The 23,909-nt window shown below is 35.3% G+C and overlaps 1 protein-coding gene across 38 annotated transcripts in view; it reads right to left on the bottom strand.

The window, feature by feature from the left end:
• RIMS2 (regulating synaptic membrane exocytosis 2) overlaps nt 1-23,909 on the bottom strand; it is a 459,423-nt gene that overhangs the window by 118,167 nt on the left and 317,347 nt on the right. For 22 of the 38 annotated variants that reach the window (XM_050709066.1, XM_035546281.2, XM_035546271.2 and 19 more), the window contains 2 exons: nt 16,473-16,652; nt 15,203-15,312 (listed from right to left, as the gene is read on the bottom strand). In XM_050709066.1, the coding sequence (XP_050565023.1) occupies nt 15,203-15,312; nt 16,473-16,652 (290 nt within the window). Of the gene's footprint in view, nt 1-14,329; nt 14,363-15,202; nt 15,313-16,472; nt 16,653-18,159; nt 18,232-23,909 lie in introns of all 38 variants that reach the window. The other 16 variants (XM_035546288.2, XM_035546285.2, XM_035546275.2 and 13 more) reach the window with 4 other exon arrangements.

The raw sequence follows: 23,909 nt of genomic DNA, 5'->3' as shown, positions 1-23,909 counted from the left end.
GCATATATTACATTTTTGTTTAGACTATTCAATGTTAAAAATAAGGAAATAACATAGAATTGTTGCGTATCTCCAGCTTTTCTGATTTTCTAAATATGTGCTCTGAGCTCCAGCTATGTCGCAGCTGAAGTAGAATGATGCTGCAAACTGCAGAGCAACAAGATGATGCAGCAGAATACCAAGATGCTAATGACAGAGGGTTTTCTTATGCAAATACTACCCCCTCCCTTCTTTTCTCTGCACTACAGACAATAACATTCCTTTTCTCAGTTACCCTTTGCTTGAAGCTTTCTCTCGAATTTCTTTTTTTTTATTAAATCCACTCCGCTTTTTTATTCTTTTCAGCTCCAAAAATTTCTGTGAAGCAATTTTTATCAGTACGTTTCTAGTTTTAGACTTTTAATTAGCTTATCATAAAGTCTTCACTTTTTCACTAGGACATACTTAATTTAGTCATCTTTTCCTGCAAATGAAAAATTCTCAGAACTTCTTTCTATTTTTAATGCTATAAGTTGAACGCTCAGAAAGGAATTATATTCTTAATAATGTATGGTGACAACTACTTTAAAAATGAGTCAAAAGTGGATTTTGCTAGCGCTTATTAAACACAAAGCAGCACAGTAAAAAGCCATTAGAACTGTGGAATAAATTGTCAAAAGCTAAGAAACTACATTTTGAACCAGATTCTCATGATTTTTAACTCATGCATTAAGAATACAAGGAGAAGAGGAATTAATTAGACTTATTTTAGAAAAGGCTAAATTCATGTTATGCAAGTTTTAATTTACAAAGCAAAGTCCCTAAGAAAATAAAAACAGCTATAATAAAAGATAATAAAAAGAGCTATAATAAAAGAGAGTCCACCAAGAGGGAAAAAAATCCAGCTTTGTCAAACCTCCACTGGAGGAAAGCAAATGGCTTTGAGTCATGATACGTGAATTGTGCCAGATGTACTACATTTTATAAGGAATGAATCCAATCCCACCTAACACCACTGGCATCCTGTTAATGGCATCAAGGCCAGCTCCATGTGACACAAAGTCAGCAATGAAGGAAATCTGCTGCTGCTCCTACATCAGAGGAACCTTCAGGTACCTCTGTAAAACAGGGCTGAGGTTCCCCTACCCTGCTGTAACAGGAACTAGACTCTGGTCCAATATCTAAAGACAAATACCATCACTCACAGCCTGTTTCTATCAAATTTTGAACAAGACCTGCCTCTCCAGGCAGCACCATCGTACCAACACTTTACACCACACCTGAGGACACCACTTCTTAGCCTCTCCTGTTTACGCTGTAACAGGTCATCTAAAGTTTTTCTCCATATGGAAAAGAATATTTTCCATACGGAAGAATATTTTAAATAGTGATTCTTCACGTCAGAGCTCAAGGCATTCGTCAGAGATGCACTGATTTGTGTCCTCCAGAGAGTGAAATGAGTTTGGGTCTTGAATCTTAGAGCACTCTCCTAAATGCTGGTGGAATGTGGACAGTAGAGGCAGAGGCAGCACCTCTCCCTTCTGAGTTTTATGAGTCAGATGCATCACACACACGCTCAACTTCACATGAAACTAGTTTGCAAACTGAGCCAAATCAGCAAATGAATGCTGGGATGTGCTAACAGTATTTTAAAATAAATAAAATGTTGTTCTTAAACAGCTATTTAAGCATCACTTATATTGTGGGTTTAACTAACGCAGCGCTGCAATAAAAATGCTGACATATCTTAATTATTTATTGTTTTCATCTCACGTTCATTACTGAACTATACATCTTGGAGAAAAAAAGAATAAAAAAAAGTGGGCTTCATTCCCAGGGGCTGCAGTAGGAATACATTAAAATAACTTTAATGGAAGTCATTAGGTAGGTAATAAAAAATATTGCCATGTAACTACATTTTATATTATCATTACTAGTGTAACAAAAATTATAGTGCACTGTAGGTTATTCCTTTACTCCAGAAATATTTTCTTCAAATTGACTTCAAGGCTACAGCAATTATTTGTAGTTGTAAATCAATTAACAGTTCAAGTCATCCACTAGCAGTCTCATCTCATCATATTCCCTAGCAGAAAACATCATCAATTCCAATCTAAACTTATTTTTTAACTGTCTTACTAGTGGGTCCTTTTACATGGGGAATAGAATAAATATCTTCTATTGCTTAGTCTAGAGCAGAATGTTAGATACAGTCAAGCAACATCAGAGAGAGAACTTGTTGCAATACTAGTAGAGTAGAGTAGAGTCACAGCCTACCTTTAGCTAAAAATCGAAGTATCACTTAGTGCTTTACTAAATATAACAGATTGCCAAACATGAATAAACATCAGAAAAAATTAAAGGAACTGTACCAGAAGAATAAAATAGTCAGTTAATGGTACATTAAATATAAATATACCAATATTTAACAAGGTATATTTAATTATCATAAAGCAAAGACATTATTTTTAAGTCACTATCAAGGCTTTTTTCCAGGATTGTCGGGGGGGGGGGAGGGATTTGTTTGTTTCCTATCTTCATATATGTTTTTAAAATACAGCAGTTTTGCTCCCTCTTCTGGTTACATGCCAGAAACACATTAGAAATGAATACAATACAGCTGGCCTGTTGGCCTATTCAGAACAGGCTTATTTTGAATATCTCCAAAGAGCAGCTCTACTGAATCACCTGTTTGGATAAGCACTGCAGGGTTACATTGACAGGACCGCTTTAAGGCAGGAGAAGGGTTGCAGAGAGCTTATGAGGGAGATGGAGATACCACACAATGATACCATTGATGTTTCTGTAAGACCCTGAGGCACAAAACATTGGAGACTGGGAATCCAGCATCCTGGATAAGCTCTGCTGCTTTGCTATGTATTTGTTCTGCTCAGGTTCCTTTCCCCAGCATCCACACCTAGCCTGCTAGGACCAAACACTAGGCTAGGTGGATTCCTGGTCAGACCTGGTATGGTCCTCATGTTGTTATGAAAGGTAAGCAGAAAGAAAAGTCAAAATATCTCCAGAGTCTGATGATTAATTAATTTAAATAAGGCACATTACAAGTAATGACCAACATAAATGTGGAGCAAAACGCAAGCTTTTGCTCAGCACCTCTCTTCTGTAGTGTCTATTCAAGTTTGCATTCCCTTGGGTATCAGTGAGTGCTCCATGCACACAAGGAAATGTGAACAGACTACAAATCCACCCAGCAAAGTGCAGGATGTAAGGTTTAATTTGGTTTATGGTTTTGGTTTTATTTTTCAGGCTATTCTGCACATATATTCCATGTATGTAAGCTCCTGAAACATGTAATGTAGAAGAGGAATTCATGAATGGAAATTCTTCATACAAATTCTGAAATGTAACAATGATTCAAACAAAATATTTCTTGATAGCTGGAATTAAATCATGTTTGCATGTCTGTCATAAACGTGTGACTATAGTATATATATGACCAATCATTTTCTTCAGTGATCTTTTTCTAATAGTTTGATATAAACAACATGTTATTCCACTCTATTGGATACTTAAGCCCCTGGTTTGGATACTATTTCTTATGCTTTCTGGGCTATTATGATTTTAATGTGCTTCTTGGCAGGGCACAAGTGTACATGAGGAGCTGAGAAGTTTAGCTGCCTTCTTGTGATAAGGGGGAGCAGCCTGAGAAGCCTGAGCTAGCTTTAGAGTCCTTCACCAAAAAGCTAGAAAAGCTGGAAGAAGCCTTAGCCTCCTCTGCCTTTATTCAGGAGATTTTTCAAGTTGAGGTTCTTGCATTTGGTCTCAGCCATGCTGGTTGTCTTTGGCCCTCCCTCATCATCAGAGACCCAGCAGGGACCAGGACTCTCAGCTGGTCCTGGCTATGGTCCTGGGCCCTGTCCTGCTTTCCTTGCACTGGGGGCTGTGGGACAGGGTGACGGGATGCCCTGCCTTGTGTCACCCCTGGTGCCCCACTCCTGGCTCTGGCTGAGCTGCCGGCGTCTTATGGGTGCTTTACTTCTGTTTTGTGTTCTTGTAGGGATTTTATTCCACCCTTTTTCCCAAAGCAAGGATTGCAGTTATGTGCTTTCCTACAACTAGAGCAGCCTCAATAGCTCAATACCTTACTTAAACCTTACTTTGCTTGAACTAGAATTTAATTAAAATCTAGTATTACTCTCCCTAAGTTCTCATAACACACACAAATTTGTTAGGTATATTCACAGCACACATTAAACATAATCAGTATCATTCTTCATACAAAATTCAGAAGCTGCCATGGTCTCTTAGCAAAGCCTGGATTCCACGGGCAGGGAAATAGAGAGCACACAAGAGACTCATGGCTGTCATGTTTAGTAGTTCAGGCAAGGTGTAAGCCCCATTTCCAAGAATCCCACATGGTCTTAGATGGAAGAAGATGCTCAGGTCTGCCAGCAGGATGAGAGTCCCTTTGGCGTGACAGCAACATGCTTAGTTTTCAAAAAACACATGTATACACTAGTTCTGCAAGTTAATCTGGGATCACTTCTTCGACTGGGGTTCCCTTATTCTGCCTGGTTTGCACTTTAGTCACCTAAATTCTTTAAATTGTGCCTAAACCGTGCAGAAAGTCTGGAATTCGATTTTGTGAAATCTCAGTTCTAGCTCTTGGGCATCTGGACTGCTCACAGGGTGGTGGGGCTCCCATGCACTTGGAAACTGGAGTGCATGGAAAGGGCACAACTTGGTGACTTGGGTCTTGTCTTGGTATAGACTCAACAAACAGGCTCCAGACACTTCTGAACTTGGGAGATAAAAACTTAGAAGCATTCCTGATTCCCATAATATAGACAAAGTTGTTGTGTAAATATGAAAAATATTCTAAAGAATGAGGGAACTGATAATCCAAAAGGCTTCAAATTCTGCTTCAGTAACTACAGCATCTTTTATGCACCTGAAATTAAGGCAGTAGAAATTAAGTAGAAATACCAGGAGCTTTCTCTTGCAAACAGAAATGATCAAAAGGTGTTGTACAAAACACATGAAAAAAAATACAAAAGACCTGAGGGAGAATTTAAGAGACAGTATTTTTTTGTAATAAATATTTGAAATCAAATATTAGGCACAAATCACTCCTCTGGACTGAAAGAGCTCTGGAGAAGGATGTTCTAAACCACAAAATGTATTAAAGCATCTTTAAAACAGGTTAGTAAGATTTAGTTTTATCGTGCAAAGTACCTCTTTCAAGCTTTCTCTATAAAAATTGTTTTGTTGAAGGAGTGGAAGATAAAGCAAGAACAAAAACAGCTTTAGTCTGACTTAGCAACTCTTTACTTGTGTGTCAACCCAGACAAGTCAGCAACAAAAGCCTCCAACTTTATCAGAGTTAGAATTTGGATCTTAAAATTATAACTCACAGAACTATCTGGTAATAACAATGAAGTATGTTTATGGCAGCTGACTTCCAGCTTTTGAATTCACTCAGAACTACATTGGCACAGCCTCCAGAGTTTGAGAGATGACCCCCCTGCATTGCTCTAAGGACTGCACCCATTCTGCAAAGGCACTTCATACAGTCTGTCTGCACTGTGTGAGAGGAAGAGTGAAATAAGCAGCGTATTAAAAATGGTGTTTCCCACAACAGAGTGAACCATCACAGGCAAAACTGAATCCTGTTTCTCCCTGGTACCTATATTCTCCCTGCTACATTATTCTAGCAAAGAGAAAGTTAGGAATAGCCCCAAATAGTCTAACTGGGACTGCCTTTTGCACGGCCTCCTGATAGAGATGGAATTGTAAGAATGAATATCCAGATTTTAATAAAGCCAAGGCAATGTTTAGACGGTGTTTCATTCACTGATAGAAGATATTGATGAGATAAAAGTTTAAATGTATATAGCTTTAGAAGTACCTGGATAAATCATAACACATTCCTTCAAAATTGTCACAGCAATTTAGCAGCATGAACTCAAAACTGCCAAGTAAGCTGTGGTTGTTCATTGCAACTTTCATGTTCTGTTTTTAGGTAATAAATCTGTATCTCCGTGTCAACATTTCAGTGCTTTGTACTAAGCTTATTTCTATAGCATTTGGAATAGAATATCAAACATATTAAGAACTAAACAATAGAGATGATTGCTAATAGTATGACTTTCTCTACCAGGAACTAAAATGGTCCAGCTCTCCTCTGACTAGTAAAAATGTGCCAAACTTGTAAAATATATATCCAAGAGAGGTAACAGCATATAGCCCTGGTAATACATGGAAGACAATGCAGACAATTTTGTAGATGTCTGTGAAATGCACTTGGTCTCTTAGGGCAAGGCAGACTGGGAATACCTAAATGAGCAAAAGTGCAAAAACTACCCCACCTGTTCTAAATAGATAGCACAATCACAGATCTATGTGGTGTAAACTACATACTCAATAACCGTAAAAACAATCTTTCTGGAACTTTTGATTCTAAGAAAGATTTTAAAACCACAGTTAAAAATACTTATTCTAAGAGCAAGAAGAGCAACACATTAAAATGGAACATTTAACGAAGTTGCTAATTTTGAACTAGTAGAACTACAGAACACACACACATGCAGCAAAAACTAGGTAAATGAAAACACCCACAATTCACCAACAATACCATCACAACTTGCCTTTTCTCCCATTAACAGGTGGGTTTTGATGTTTTTCCTCATAATCTTTATAACATTAAAAACAGACAATGATGATTAACAATAGGAACAGATACGATGATGAATAATGTAACTAATATTTTGCAATACACACAAATATTTTGCAAACTATGTTAGCAAAATTCCATGCGTTATGCTTGAATTAACACAAAACACACAGAGTAAACAGTACACACACAAGTGAACAACACACACTTAGAGACAGAATCACAACAAAAGCAAGAAAAACGTACACTGCACTATAATGTAAAAAAGGGAAGGCTGAGATTTTAAAGGACACTTTTGATGCTTTACTGCAAACTACAGTTAAAGAAAAAATCCTGCTTTCTAGCTGCCAACTTTTCAAATTCTAGTATCCAGATTTCTGAACCAGTAATGAGTCCTATCGCAGTAACTATTTCTGGCTTTGAGAAGGAAACAGTGATTCATATTTTCTTCTATTAAATACCAATGGAAGCAGAATCCAGGTCATAGGACTCCAAATAAACTGTGATTGAAGCAGTTATATTGTTAAGTAGGGACGGGATTTTAGGCATTGGTAACTTTTCCTACCAGCTAGTGCAAGATGAGTTTTTTTGCTCAGCTTATTATTTCTTTGGGCCTGCTGGAGCACCTGATTCTCTCCACATAACTGCAGTAATAACTGCACCACATTATCCTTCTCTGGGCTGTGCTCCTTGGTTTTGAGGTTGGTACCACACTTTTTTTTTTAACCACAATTTTAGACAGCTAAATTTAGCATTGACCTAGCCCCAAATATTTACAACCAGAAAAGCTACTCTGTGCTGCTCTTCCACATCTATCACAGTTGGTGTAATGTCACAGAAAGTTATCAAAAGGGATAACAAATTATTTCTGAGAAAATATTTAACTTGAAGAGTAAACCAGACGTGACCTATTAACAGTGCATGTAAATGCACATTTAAGTTTTTATGATTCTTCCTTTGAGAAAAAAAAATTATCTAAGAGCAGAAAAAAAAATGACAGATGAAAAAATATTTAGATCTCTGCAGGGCTATGTGTTTTCTGAAATTTGAATGTAAAGATGTATATTTTAATCACATGGTATTTGAGTTCAAAAAATATTTGCATCTATTTGATTTTATCATCAGCTCTTATCATACTAAACTTCCTTTGTCTACTGATTGAAGCTCAATTCCAAGCTCGATGACAGACATTATGCAAAATATTCTAAGTACTTCAATGCAATGCTATTTGTTCAGCATCATCAGTCCACCTACACAAACTAAAGAAGTGTCACAGTACAATAATATTTACTTCCTTGCCTGCCAAAAGTATAAATGAAAAGTAGAGGGTTACACGTCTAAGGGGTGTACACCCAGATCTGGCTAAGGCTGTAACCTTATCATAGTGACAGAGTAGAGTACTTTCAAAGGGAGGGAGAAAAAAAAGTTAACTGCTTTTTGCAAGTTGAACTATTTTCTGTATTTACGAACTGATAAATAAACTATGCTATATTGAATTTGTTTGTCTTGTCTGGATTTTTAATTGAATATATTTACAAGTTGGCTGGCAAAGCTTCCCTACATACTCATGGGAAATATTACTGAAGGAGATAGGCACTTGTGGTCAGACAGACCTGCCTCGACCTCCGATTCCTGCACTTCAATACGCTTGTTTTCTTCATCTCCTGCTGCATTTGTATAAGCAAGGTATGACGGGGAAAAAAGCAAGACAAAAACATGCATGCTTTGTTACAAGCTTGTCAAATAAAAGATAAACATCAAACAAAAGACATCCACAATAACATACAAACCCTCAATCTGTGACATACATTATTTTCTGTGAATTAAAGACTGAATGAACCCTTTTGCTATTTTTCATTAATATTTCTGGTTTACTCCAATGAGTTTCTTCTGAAAGTAATGATGGTCATATGCTGTCCTTAATAACCCAATTTCTTAATGAATTATTGAAACATCAGAAAGCAGACAATAAATACCAAAGCAGAGAAAGCAGACATATATTGATATATAATTGGTTCACAAGCATCTACTTTGGTTTAGTTTTTGCCTTTGGTTTAGTTTTTCTATCAATAGAAGACAGGCCTACATTCTCAAAGAGCATATTTAAAGCTATGTATAAATCCTAAACAAGTGGGTACCTTAATAAGTGCTGAAGAAACAATGCAAATGTTTCTTCAGCTTGAAAAAAAAAAAAAATCCTCAATTTGCCAGATAATAGGATTTTCACTTGGATTTTGAAGTAGTTAGAATTCAGAAAGACAGGTGCTTCTCAATCAGTACAACAGTGAAGGTGTATATTTGATTAAAGATATAAACAACACAAACACACTTCTTTATCTCATTAACTAAGAAACAAAATTTTCTTTTGTGACAAAACTCATCTAATACCAGGATAACAAACATAATGACACAGAAAAGTGTTGCGGTGAATAACTGGTGTACTGTAAAGCTGCTTTCATTTAAATGTCAGTTATTAAGCATTTTTTGATATGATGCAATGTACTGTACTTTTTCAAGGTTTAGATTATGATTACTTATTGATTTTTTGTACTCTTTTTCCAGATTTTTTTTACAGTTCTCTCATTACTTGTATAGGTTTACATGCAACTACACGGTTCATTGAATTATTTGACTTTAGGTTTAGCAAGCAGTTTTAAAATTATGATTGCATGCTAGTTCTAACTGGTTATTGCTAATAAGGAGAAAGATTTAGGTAATAGTCAATGGCAATGCAATGGAAACTAATGTCTACATAGCTTTCTGTTTTGTAATTCTGTGATAAAATTGTGATATTTAAATTCCAACCAAAATTGTATCTGTTCCATACTGTAAAATATTCAGCAGGGACACCATGTCTACATTCAACCTTTTCTCATTGAGAAAAAAATCACGTATAAAAGGCGTGTCAAAGACTTTTAACGAAATTGGTTCCAGGAGAATTGAACTAAAATGGTTTTGGCTTGTTGGTACCCTAACACATAAATAAACCATGGCTGTCATGAGCACAGCTGTATGACTGTTTGCTCATTTTTCTTTATGCCAATATTAGAATCAGACCTAGAAGTTAAGACCTTCAAATGGCATGAAGAGACAGGTTTTTAATTCCTCCCTTTGCCAATACATGAGAATACTATGAACCATTACTTTCTTTGAAAGGTATGAACCTTTCAAGTAAGCCCTGTGTTATGGGTAACATTTCCTCAAGTTTTTCAATGAAACTGTACTAATGCAAATAAAATATTTGAAAAGTCCTCAGAATAATTAGGGGCTGAAATCTACTGCCTCTCAGGAGATTGAACTAAGCATCCACAAGTAAAACCCAAAGGTCCAAAGGTTTATTTTTGCAAATTCCTAGCAGAAATAAAAAAAATGAGGTATTCCTGCATTATCAGAAGGCAGCCACTCCTCTTTGCTGTCAAACACACATAATGCGAGAGTTACCCCGTGCAAGAATGAAAGTGTCTAATACCACACAGTCAGTACCACAGAAATACATGCACAAAAAGATGGGTGCAAATATTTATATCTGTGGTTTTTGAATTCTGCTGATTGACTTCAAGTTCCCAGCCAAGCTTAAGTTAGTCCAAGTTCCTATCCAATATGATGCATATGTGATCAATCATGTTCTACAACGCAAACTACCAGTATGACATATATTTTTAAAAACCTGTGAAAGTGCAGCTGACAGAATATGATAGAAGTGTGACCAGTGTAGACAGAGGTTCTCTGCAACTTCATTATAATAATCTTTCTCTACATCCCATCAAGCTATGTTAGGGTGCTGAAAAATACAGAATGAAATTCCTTCTTATGTTGCAAAATTATGTCCATTTAGTGGGAAATTATGCTCCGAATGAGACAAAACAGTAAATAGTAGTTGTGTTTTCCTAACCATTAGAGTATCTCAGTAACTCACATTCCATTCTGCCTGAATTGTGACAATTGTGACAAGTTGATAGTATAGCTATTTCCATTTAAAGCCTTGAAATTGTATCTGAGTGAGAGGAAAAAAATGGAGTTATGGCTGACAGCTATCCCTGATTAAAGCTAATCAACTACCCCTGTTAATTCCATTTGTAGATAATTTTATTCTGGAATAAGACCACCCATACCTGAAATTAAGAGAGGACAGTTAATCAGTATTAATGTCAGCTTTAATGGTCTCTGAAATAACTTCCTCATAACACCAGATTATTATGAGATCATGTAATTAAAGTCTGTACCACAGAGCATAAATAGAAGGGCAAATTCTGGCTGAGCTCTACTATCTGCTGATTTTCTCAGCACTTCATTTTTATACTTTAAGGTTTTATTACAGTTGTTTGGCCTGACAATCTTCTAGGTTTTTGGTTGGATGAATGGTGTGTTCTTGTGTGTTTTTTATTTTTTTATTTTTTTTATTTTTTGGTAGGGATGAAGAAGGAAAGAGCTATATTTATTCTTAAGAAGTAGAAGGAAAAATCTGTTAGGAAAAAATACTCCCTATTTGGTTAGTAATTAACAGTAAATCAAAAGGGTTAATATTGAATATTTTCAAGACCACTTTATAGTGTTCTATTTTAATTAGCAGCAAGCAGTCCTTGAGTTCACCCTTCTACCAAGATGAGGAAGAACAAAGGAGTATAATATAGAAACAAACAAGGGGAAAAAGATTTTGCTAATTCTTAAAGAATTATAAATATTCCAGTATTCATTTATGGTCTATAGTATGGATAACACAGAACCTTTAAGAGGCATATAATGATTTAAATGCTAAAACCAGGTACTATTTAACACTCATTTTTCTATAAATGTTTATTATAAACAAGACATATGTAGCTCTAGCATAACTTAAAAACATGCATAAGTTCAGCTAACAAGAGTCCTCTGGCATCTTGTTAGTGGAAATCTGGTAAAACCTTAAGTGGTACCTGACCAGAACAATTTTCCATTCGTCTAACATGAAAATATACTACATGAAGAAATTAGAAGCAAAAGTAAAATTGCCTAGATGCTCATGGAACGTTCTAGCTAGTTAAGATAAGAATGTACATTTCAGAGATACCCAGTCTCTCTTTGAACAGGTAAATCTGATACTTGAAGCAATGCAGCTGCAGGAAGCTAAGGAACTAGTCAAAATTTCATGACCATGAAAGATTGCAAATGCAACATAGCTAGTCATATCTGGATGTTCTCCTGATGAGTATGTGGGGGATTGAGAAGAAGGCAGATAAGCCAGTGCTCTACCGCTAGGAATGGTCGTTCATAGCTACTCAGATAGATTTCATAAAAACAAACTTCTGTGGCTATTCTGGAGTTTAGAAATAAGTGGAACAAGAATCTACAATCACATAACACAGTTCACTGAACTAAATCTCAAGCCAATTTCTTTTAATGCTGATCCTAATCGGTAAGGCAGTTACCCACAGTTTTTTTTCCTGTAGATTCCTTCCCTTCCAGTTCTAATCACATAAATGTAAGCAAGGCATATTCCACCTTATACTGAGTGCTACACAAGAACAAAATTGCAAATAGCTCCATTCTTCCTACCTGAGTACCGGCACTTGCACTACATTTTAAGAAATGTTATGCAATTGCCACCTTGTAACAGATTATTCAAATTTATACAAATTAAATGTGGATACTGTAGGAGTTACAGAGGTTTTTCTTTTTTTTCTACAAAACTTAAATGCCTTCTAACTCCTGTTTATCTATAACCTATCTTTAATTAATTCCTTTCATCAGTATATTTTTAACTTAATCTAGTCCTTGATTTCAAATTACAGAAACGTTAGCCTTCACAGCGTGTTTCCATGCAATATAAAATCTCTCATTTAAGTCAACTATATGCTTCTATGGGAACAGAAAGGACTACTTCTCCAAGACAATGGCATTTTCCAGTACAGTCATACAAACTTCCCTTATTGAGGCAACTCTTTTGATTACCTGCAGGTCTTATAATAAGACATAAAAATCTACTCATATGTCTACAAAGTTTTCAGGTTTACTTGCTGATTTATTTGCTAAATAATAACATAAGTCCACCCATTCAACTATAGTCAGTGTTTTTGGTTCCACTAAATTTCAGTTTTTATTACTGGCACTTCAATCGCTGAAAATAACTTTTTGTAAAATGCAATTCTCCAGAGTAAAAAATTACTATTAATCGTAATTATATTCTGCCTTTGCCATAAGTTAAGTAATCTGCTGTTCTTGTAGAGGGTTATTCCTTTTAAAGAAATTGATTACTTCCCTTCAAGAAAAGGATTAGAAAATACTAAAGAAGAATAGAAAAAGCCTCAAAATAGAATTAGATTGTAATTAGAATATGAGCTCTTAATTCATGATAGAAAATTACATAGAAGACTGTGTGATAGCTGGATAACTATGGATTGTATTTTTAACTCAGTATTTCCCACCTCTATACATGCAAAATTCCATACGAAATTTGTCTAGGTACTGTGGCTTGAGTCTCTGGTGACACTTTGATGAAAACTCCAGTATCTGTGGATTTCACAATTTTCCAAAGCCCAGATTTTCCAAAAAGACCAATTTGGACAGAATTACAGGAAAATACTTCTTAGTCTTCAAGTAAAAATAGAGTTTCAGCAGTACTTACCAGAGCAAACAATCTAGCAATCCTATAAAAAAATGATTATTTTATTGTATTTACTATTTTTCTCACTATGGAACCTATGATGTAAGTAAGACTGCTACCCTCTCCAATCAAACACAGTAAAAATATGCAGTACTTCACAATTGCTGCCCCAGAGAGCTCACAGTCTACATAGATATGCTAAGCAAAGTGCAAGGAAAAGTGGTAAATCATGAAAGTGTATACAGCAATGACAGCAAACATCAGGTGATTAGATGTGATTATTTCCTCACACAACTGGACTGTATTTCATATAAGCATTTCACAGCACATAAGACGACGGAGAAATGAATATACTAGGGTGATGATCTGAGAAGACAGAGTTTTCTTGTCATGAAGTTTTGCTTCCAAAATGGAAATAAGCACCATAAACATTTTAAATACTAAATTAAAAAGTCTGATGAAACAAATACAGTTATACTACATATAGACCCTCAGTGGTATAACAAAGGACTGCAATTGATATCTTATGGCTTGTTAAGCAAATTAAATGGCTTCAATTGTACAAAATACAGAGGGATTTAATTTTATGTGAAAGTATTATCACTTTTTTGAAAGACTATCTTGATTCAATTAATTTTTGCTCCTATATACTTTAAAAAATACCGAGTAATTCAGCTACTGTATAAAACCACATTTGCAATAAAAACCATAGTTCTGACACAATGCATGGTTAACATCCAGTATGTCAAACAGCCTCAAATGCTTAAATTTCCTGAAGGACCTGAAGTGCTAATCCTGAAAAGATAGATATATATGTAGGTTAACTGGCTTCAATAGAACTTGAAATACTCTTATTTGCTGCATTGTAAATCCCTGGTATTTAAAAATAGGTATATATCTAGGTACTTTTTAATTATGGTTGTATTTAGATAATATTATTTATTATCTTTTTTCAAGGAGAATCCTGTAAAAATTATGAGCCATGGGTCAGAATATAAAAAAGACTAAATAATTATCACAACATTTCTGGCTATGTCTATGCAATCAAGTAACATCAATTGCAGTTGGGTTTATTTTTCCCTATATAACCTCTTAAAAAGGCTTTTAGGTGAAAAACAAACCCTCCTTTATGTACAGACCTTCAAAAGGTTCTATCTCCTTGTCTCCATTGTCTAGGGAAAGTAATAAAAAAAACAAAAAAGAAACAAAAAAAGGGAACCAAAGCACAGGGGTTAAAAACAACGTAAGATTTATAAAAGATACAATATACATGTTTAGAAGGATTAAAAACAAAAACAGAAAAAGAGTGTATTTGGATGTATGTCCATTTAGACTGATTTTGCACAGCACATCTAGTTATCAGATGTGGAAGGGTGAAAATGCATTTGCTATCAAAAACATGTCTATAGTCCTCTGTTTCTAAACATTTTGGAAGATGCCTCCATTGACCACTGCTTTTATAAGACATTAAAGATCAGCACAATTACAGCATCAATAAAACATGAATCATGAAATATCTTACTGGCCTTCCCTATTTTAAAGATTATTACCTCTTTTCTTGCTCTTCCTGTTTCAAAGTGAAGAGGTTTTACATTAGTACTCTGTAACACACTCCACGTGAGTCCACAAGTGATCAACTATGTTCCTAATTCCCAAAAGAGCAAGAGTTTTCTCACTAAACAACATATAAAAGATCATTTCCTGTGCCTGTTGAAGTCAGTGACAGAGCATCTCTTGAGTTCAAAAGGAACAGGATCATGTTAATAGTTAGTTCATCTTGGTTCATATTGTTGACGACTACTGTAATGCTGATGATTTCAGTCAAGAATATTGTAGATGTTAAAATATAATAAAAAGAAATACAGTACAAAATACAATACTACTATCAAATCCTAGTTCTGTACACAGAAACTCAAGAGCTTTCAAATGTAATGATCAAAGAAAAATAAGAAACATACTTGACCTCCATGAGCAATTTTGCAATGTCATTAAGGAGAAAACCATACACTTACTTCTCTCCAACGTCCCTTTTGGTGGGAGCTGTGGTAACTGCCTGCCCCTTCGCCCTACTACTGGAGTACTTGATGGACTTGTCTGAACAGACCCAGTTCGAGGATGTGACCTATGAGACACATATCAAAACAAACCATAGCAATTAAATGACAAATTCATCCTTAAATACCTTGAAGAACTGATAAAAGTACTAATTAGGTTTTAGATCACTTGGGACCCTTGCAGTCCCACAGTGAAAGTATTAACTCTTTTCATTAAAAAAAAAAAAAAAGAAAAAAAAAGATTGAAAAGAGAAATCTCTCTCTGAAAAGAAAAAAAGACAAAACCAAACCAAACTAAGGCTAAATACCCATAAGCTGCTTGTTTGCACAGTCAAGCCAGAAAATGTATTGTATGTACATTTATGTGCACATGGAAATAATACCCGCATGCACATACAATTATCCACAGACCAAATTCAATAATCTTTCCTCAGTTTGTATTTGGTTAAATTCCCGTTAAGTGGCAAAGAGATTACAGGAATTTGAATAAACAAAATAAGTAATAAACTGAGCAAAGACACTGGGATTTGACTCTAAATCTCACTGGGGATTTGATGTTACTATCTCTCACTTTCAGAAAGCAAAAGAATGTATTCTGCAGCTCTAAAATAAGGAGAGGCTTACTGAATATCTATCTCCTAGACCAAAATGTACTCATCTATTTATTGAATTATGTTTACCCTCAGAGTAATGTATAGACATCTGCAAAGTGTCAGTCAGTAAAGGTAAAGTACTCAAACAGGAACAATACAGACTATGGCACAGTAAAATGTAGTCAGAAAAAAATGGTGGTTAAAATGGTAGTTAAAACACAAAGTTAGTACAGTTCATTTGAAGAAACATTTTTGTAAAAAAAATAGTTTCATCTGATGTTATGATGGTTGTTCCATAAGCGATGTCTGATGAACACAAATAATTTCTCATTCTGTAAGAGAAAATTGTGATAATTATGAGATGTTTCATGTAGGAAACTATCCAGGATTCCTGATCAATGAGAAATCACAAACAAATGTAGTTAAATACTGTTAGTAAACAATTTACAATGACAGCCACACCATTATATCCAGAATAGAATATAAATAGTGTGTTGGCACTGACAGGGTTAGTATATCTATAGCTACTAGTGATCAGCTAAGGATGAGAGGCAATACCAATTAGCTACTGGGAAAATAAAATGGTGAGCTGGTGGGGCAGAAGGGGATTAGTCTGATTGATTTGTCTGTTTCACCTCAGTAAGGCAGGTGAAGGAGGGGCAGATCTTCCAGTCATTAATGAAGGCATCGACCTGATGAGGTTTGAGTCAGGACGCTCTGTGGATCGGGAGCGGGAGTTGGTCCGCTCTAGCATAGGACGTTGCTCTGTTGATCTGGATCTTTGATATGGCTGTCTATCTGCTGCTTCACAATTCCTGTAATGTTAGTCAAAAAGCAGCTCAGTTGACTTTTCTATTAATTATAAAATATGCTGCATGATACTGGTTTGGAGAAAATAATTTTGTTATCTACATTTTCTTTGGCAAATTTTCTGAGTTCGCTTCTTGATAACATACAGTTTTTTTTAAACATGTATGCATTGGCTTACTCAAATTCTTGATAAATGGGCTGAAATGTTTCCAATGTCTCAGTAATGACTATCTATGCAATAGTCTGTGTCCTGACAATTTCTGGGTAAAAATATTGTTTTTCTGTTTAATAATACATCAACCTTGGATGCTAAGGAGTTGTTTAGTTGTGCATTTTAATTGAGCATTTCTACTCACATGAATAGATTTTTACAGACTCCATTACCTTCAGAGGTAGCACTCTTTAACAGTAGTTTGTAGGAAAGTCCACAGCAAATTTGGTCACATTCCGGACGTTGTAATTAATATGTAGCACTGTTAACTGCATTACTAGACTGAGGACATTTGTTAAAATATTGGCTAGGCCATAGCGATGGATTTATATGCAGTACTTGGAATACAGTCAGATGAGGATCTACAACACCATTAGTACTTGCAGAGGTTCCTCCAACTACAGAAATTTTGGGTTATAATTAAAAATAAATAAAAAATATATAAAAAAAATCTAACCTTCAGCCTAAAGAACAGTGTCAAAACAGCAATGAAAAAGGTCAGCAACAGATGCAACAGGAAGAAAGTAGACTGAACAAAAAAAGGAATTTCTGGATCAACTGTTCTGTTCTCCTATTATCACAGGCAATTAACCATGTCATTACTTTCAGAAATTAATCAAGCCTAACTTTTCTTCACAATGTAATTTTTCTATTTGCAAGGAGTAATAATGGCTAGCAATATGCTAAAATATGTAAAATCAAGGTAATTTTAAAAGTAAAATCCATATCCTGATGAAGCTGCTTATTAAATTCATACTCCTTCCAGTTCTGCAAGAGTAACTGAACAGCAACACAGTACACATGGTGAACCTACACCTGTTAGGTCTTTTTTTTCAGCTCAGTCATCCATTTTACAATGAAGTCTGTTAATACAAAGAGTGACTGGATGGTGATTACATGTAACAAGAAGCCAAACTTTAATTAGTATCAAAAATGAGAGACACACCACAGCCCCATTACGTATGAAGAGTCTTATGTCATTAACAGTATTTTATTTCTAAGACTATATTGAGGCAGAATACAGTTTTCTCTAGGTTGGCAAACTTTGCTGAATGGGTCAGTGTTCATTAAAACAAACGTCTCCTTGTGCCTTCCATGAGGTAACAACTGGATTCCTTGGGAGCAACGAGGAATGGCCACAGACAGGTTCAGAATAATACCATTCACCAAGAACCTACATCTAGAAGCTCCTAACAAGCACACACACCACACTGCGAAACATAATGGCAACTGTAAGCTCAGGCACTAAAAGGTCAGAGAAAAAGTATAATGAGCCTGGCACAAAACCACAAAAAAATTACCTCACTTCTTCTTCTATCAGTTCTGATTCTGAATGGGACGCTTCATCAGCAAAAACATCCACTGTCTCGCTTCTTTTACGTTGTGGGCAAACAAAGAAACACAACCTTAGCTTTGATATGAACGTTGCTTAGTTTAAGGTAACTGTTTAATACAGTTTTCAGTGCTACAGAAGGTGAGAAAGCTGTCACCCATCTGCATGGTGGTTAAAAAAAATAACTTTTTGACTATGGGAATAAATTCCAAGAAAAACAATTCCTGAATTCAGCATAATTACAGAAGACAACATGACCAAGGTCCAGACAGCCCACCCCTATTTTATGTACCCACATGTTAGAAAATCAGTGAGCTGACAGAGACTTTTTCTCCTTTTGGTCTCCCACCAAAAGTAGGTTTCATTCCATTTTCTATTTCTCTCCCCGTCCCAACAGCAGGTAGGACACACAGGAACAGGTGAGTAGCAACCACGACTCATGCAATCACTTCATGAGAAATTAAGCCTCTTTCATTTGTTACTCCTAAGGCTTCATTCTCTTTATCTGTTAATAAGAAACTGTTTTTAGGATCCTAGGAATCTGACTCATTGCCTCTTTTAGAAGGCAGGAAGACATTTTGACCATTAGAGCCAATACTAATGACTTAGTGGGGTTGTTTGTATTCTGGAGAGCATCATGGGGCCGCTATATCTAACCTCTGTGCTCACAGGCAAAGGCCTCAGAAATTTCATATTCGATAGTTACTACAAGCAGTCCATTTGCTGCAATCTGCAGCTGGCATTTACTTCAGGTAGAAAAACAACTAGGAGTTTCCAGAAGGGAAAGAGAGCACAGTTTTTGGCAGCGAACCTTTTCCTTTTAGATCAAGCTTTGGCACCACTGCTGTTTTTGTAGATCAAAGGATTTGAAGACTAAGCTTAATCTTGAGGTTCAGCTGAGGTGTTACCTTCACATTATAGGTTTACAAGATGCAAACCTCTCCATACCCACAGTAGCAAATGGAGAGCTATATAAGCGTGACAACCTTCCACTTGAGAACATCACTGTGTGGTTTTTTGATCATACACATACAGAGAACAATTCAACAGACACATTACGGTCTAGAGTGAAACAGGCATATTCTTTGTTCTAACACTTTTTTTATCCTTTTCACAGTAGAAATGTGCTTTAAGATCCAGGTCTTCAGAGAAGAACTGTCCCTTTTACAGAAAAAATACCACTCCAATAACCAGCTTGGACAGTTATTGCTCCTCACCTACTACAATATACAACCACGCATTAACACTGCAGTTAAGCCATAGGCATGGAGAGGGAGTTTTTAAGACATCTCAATGAATGAAAAACAGATGTTCGTGACTTTTCAGGTAACATTCTTGAATGCTTATGGTCCCAAGATATCTAGATGAAACTTTCCTCTAGTCTGACTAGAGGACATAAAATGGCCAACTCTAGTCATAAAATATGAATTACTGATTTTTAAAGAGGAAAAGATAATAGTTAAGGTATTCAACAACTACATAATATTTTAATGTATGTGACAGCTTTTTATCTTTGCCAACAGACTTGTCATTATAAAAAACAAAATTCATTAAATGTCAAATAGCAACCTCTTCCTCTTAGTATTGTTTAACATAACATCCTTCTTTCTGCCTTTGCTAAGGAAATCATGCATCGTAGGAGGCCTACTCCTCTGTCAAAATCTACAAGACTTGTGGGCATAACTCTCACAAAAACAGAAGAGCAGAGCAGTGTCTACTTTTTAACCAAGCACATCTATCACTCTGAAACTGTTTGAGCTCTCTGTAAGCCACCATGCAGAAAAGCTCTGTATTTAAATTTAAATTTTATATTCCAAACCCATCCAAACTAGAATTAGAATTCCATCATACCTAAGTAGCACTGTAAATTCTTGTAACTAAAATATCTAACCAAAGATGCTACAACATTTAATACTAACTATTAACTACTGATTAATCTGCATTTTTTTACACTCATATTCTTGAAATTGCAAAATATAATTATTTTCCCAATGCAGAAAGTAGCCACTTCTGATTTTTAATTTTTCAGATTTGTTACTTTTATTAACAAATAAAAAAGAGAATTTTCAACAAATGAATGCATTCACTGATCTAGACTCATGTAGCCTTACAAAAGATTAATATTTTTCCATAGTAAGCAATCATAAGAGCTTACAACACAAATACTTTCTTTTTTTCCCCAAAATAACCGAAAGTTTATTTGAAATCCCATGTATAACACCTTTTTACTGTGTCCAAGACTAAAAAAGTATTTTACTGTGTTCAAGACTAAAAAAGTAGGCTATGAGATCATGCCAATCAAAATTTTACAAGTACTAGGTTGTTCTTGTAACAAAAAGCTGAAGAAATAAAAATAGAACTGTTGTAGAATTACAATACACTATAATTCAGCTCCTAGCACATCTTTTTTTCATCTAAAAACACTGAGCACAGAACAAGAAAAATACAGTAATACATTTACTAATGATCATAATTTCAAACTCCAGCTAATATATAATGGTAATACCTGTCAGTGTCTGTGGATGGTTGCTGGATTTCAATCCTTGGACATGTTATTCTTCTACTAGCTATAGGGACTTTGCTGTTTAGTCACAGACACAAGATCCTCTGTTAGCATAACATAAATAAGCATGTCTACAAACAACTGAGATTTCTAGTACCAAGCAAATTTAAATTTGAGTCACAAGTACTGTAATGGAAAATGGGAAGGAGCAGTACACTGCCAAAATACTGAGATAAATTGGTGACTGGTTAGCCTCACCAAATCAATCATCCATACCTACAAAGGAACTTAATATAAAATTATGTGTGCTATAGTTTTTAAAAGTCAGAAATGTAATGCTTTTAAATACTCTCACAAAATAAAAGCAGAAGGTAAAGCAAGCTGCAGTAACATTCAAACATTTTTCTATATACATATATACACACATGCAGACACATTCACACACACCACACTGTGGTTTATATAACTACAGGTATATTTACATGACAGTCACAGGAATGACTACACTGTAGCATGCCATTATCTGAGCTACTTTTCTAATAGTTAATGCAGCTAAGCAGACAGAGCAGAGAACTCAGCTGTGATCCCAGATATACTGTGCTCCACATTGCTACGTGCAGGCACCTACAGCTACAGAAACTCAGTTGCTTACGGCTTGCTTAGGTATATGTATATGGCACTGCAGTCATTTTTGTGATTCTGTTGTAGACATATTTAATCATACTAACATGTGATAGCATGATACAATTGCTAAAATGCTTAAAGAAAGCACATACAGCTACATCTATAGAGATTTACTCTCTGTGATGCATCTTCTCATCAACAGATTTTAAGGTAGTTTACTGACAAATAGCAAAGGCCTTTCTGTAGAGAGTTAGCCACATAGTTTTAAAGAGGTCCCTTCCAACCCAAATTAGTTTATGATTCTGTGGATGCAGCCAGAGGGTTATGCTACCTATTACAATCAAATATCAACAAAACCAGTTGTCACAGATGCTATTTGTATCTGCATTAAAATGTCAGAAAATACTGCAAATGAGCTAATAACAGTAGCTTAACTTAACCGGTTAACTTTCAGTAGTTTAAGAATCAGTTTCCAGTATTTTACTCAAAGGTAATTTCTCAAAAACTGAACCTTCAAGGTTAGCATTTCCTTACACTGAGGTGGACCAAAGAATGCAAGCAACATTTACGTCGCCTTATGTATTACTGATTTATTTAGCTTGCCCTGTTAAATTTCTCATATTAATATTTAATCATATTTTTATTCTCTGCTTAAAATATGAAATGTATGGAGGTGTTCTTTCAATACTAATTTAAAAGTCTGAGAGATTTAAGTAGAGTTATGCTATAATATGTTAAATGTTTGGTTTTACACAATTGTTTCTGGTACTTATAAAATACTTTCTCATCTATATAGCCAGTTGCCTTTTATAGTACTTTGTCTTTTACCAACTATTTCCAACTGATAGCATCTTTAACAAAAACACTCAGATGACACAAATTAAAGAATCCCATGGCAGGAACAGATATCTGCATCTCCCTAAGATGACTCACCGAAGATTATGATAAACATGATTAACGTTCAAAAGCTGGAAACACAAAATTCTCAGAGAGCTGAAATTCTCTTCCTCCCCAGCCCCTGCCCAGCTCAATTCTGTAACTGAATATGCTTATGCAACTCTCTCTAGGACAACCAACTAAATTTTAATGAAAGTATTAGAAATATTCCAAAGTACAAGTGTTCCAGCTTTTTAACTTTCTTACATGGTTTTTCCCCGTTTTGGAATAAAAAATTTCACCCACTCAACTTTGAATGTGTGATCATAATGTATGAAGACTGTCACAAACACTCAAGGGTTCTAATGAACATATTGTTCATGACTGAAGAGTAAGTGGTATATAAGACAACTCATAGAGCAGCATTTCCCACTAAGGCTTGAATGTTCAAATGCAGAGAGAGCACTTAGACTATAGACTAATGAAGTGAATTAGATGTAGGCTCAAAATCAAGCGTGTACCTAAATATGCCCTCATACTGTGCAGGACTAAATACCAAATTTGCAAAGCACTTGTCCTTGGTAGTTTGTGCTGGTTTTTTTTTTTTTCATATCTTAAATCAAACTTGAGTTGTACAAGTTGTAGTTGGTCTCTTTTTTTTAGTTAACATTTTAGAAGATCAAGAATGTGGCAGACATTTAATTAATAAAATATCTCAAACTATGCTTAATAGTATATATCCATGTTTATTTACCCTCATAACTTCTCGCAGTAGACCTGTAACTCTGACCTCAATGAAGTCAACAAGACTTTTGTGACTTGATGAGAACAGGATTTCAATCAGATCATCCCAAGATAAGCAGTTATAAATTCTTTGTTACCTTTAAAGCTCTTAAATCATGAAAGAGCAAAATATCATACTGCTACCATTAAAGGTGTTCAGTAAATCTATTGATATGAACAGAATCTGATCCATTTCAGTCGTCCTTATTCTATTAAAGTATGTTCTATGCCTTATGGTGTACTTAAAAGTCATATTGATTTGCAACAAATGTTCTTACCCTTTCTTTCTTTTTGCACAGCTTTTGGAGATAAATTTAAATTGGGACAGAGTACTAAAAATAAGTTCCTTTTTCCAGTTACAAATCTGATTTTTTCTCAGATACTTACCTATGTTAGCATGTATACTGTACTAAATCCAAGACAAGTAAGCTAAAACTATTTTAATGCAATTATCACAAACAAATACAAAAGCCTTGTTTACACTAAGCACTTTTCAGCCTTCTTCAAATGCTGTCCATTTTCAGTATGCTTGTGCACTGTCCCAGGAAGAACTACTACACATGGCCCTTACTGTCAGCATAAATAAAGCATATACTGAAAACACTTAAAATTGAAGAGCCAGCAAACAGTGGAACTCTGCCTCAAAGAGCTAGTGAAGAAATATTGTCCCAATTCTCTATGGCTGCACTGATTTTATGCCAAAAGACCCTCATAAACCCATCCAGAAAGCAGAGAAATTTTCATGAAAACGTTTTATGCCAATTTTTTTAGTTTCAATTTAACAAAGTCACTAACATTCTCCTTTACTTTCTGAATTCCTTATACAGAATTCCTGTATTAGTCAACATATATTGGACAAATATGAATTACAATTTTCTTTTAATAGTCTTAGGACTACAGGTGAACTGTAAGTAACCCCTTAGGTAATTCTT

Source organism: Cygnus atratus, chromosome 2 (genome assembly GCF_013377495.2).
Source record: "Cygnus atratus isolate AKBS03 ecotype Queensland, Australia chromosome 2, CAtr_DNAZoo_HiC_assembly, whole genome shotgun sequence".
Lineage (NCBI taxonomy): Eukaryota > Metazoa > Chordata > Aves > Anseriformes > Anatidae > Cygnus > Cygnus atratus.
This window is presented reverse-complemented; position numbering and strand designations above follow the sequence as displayed.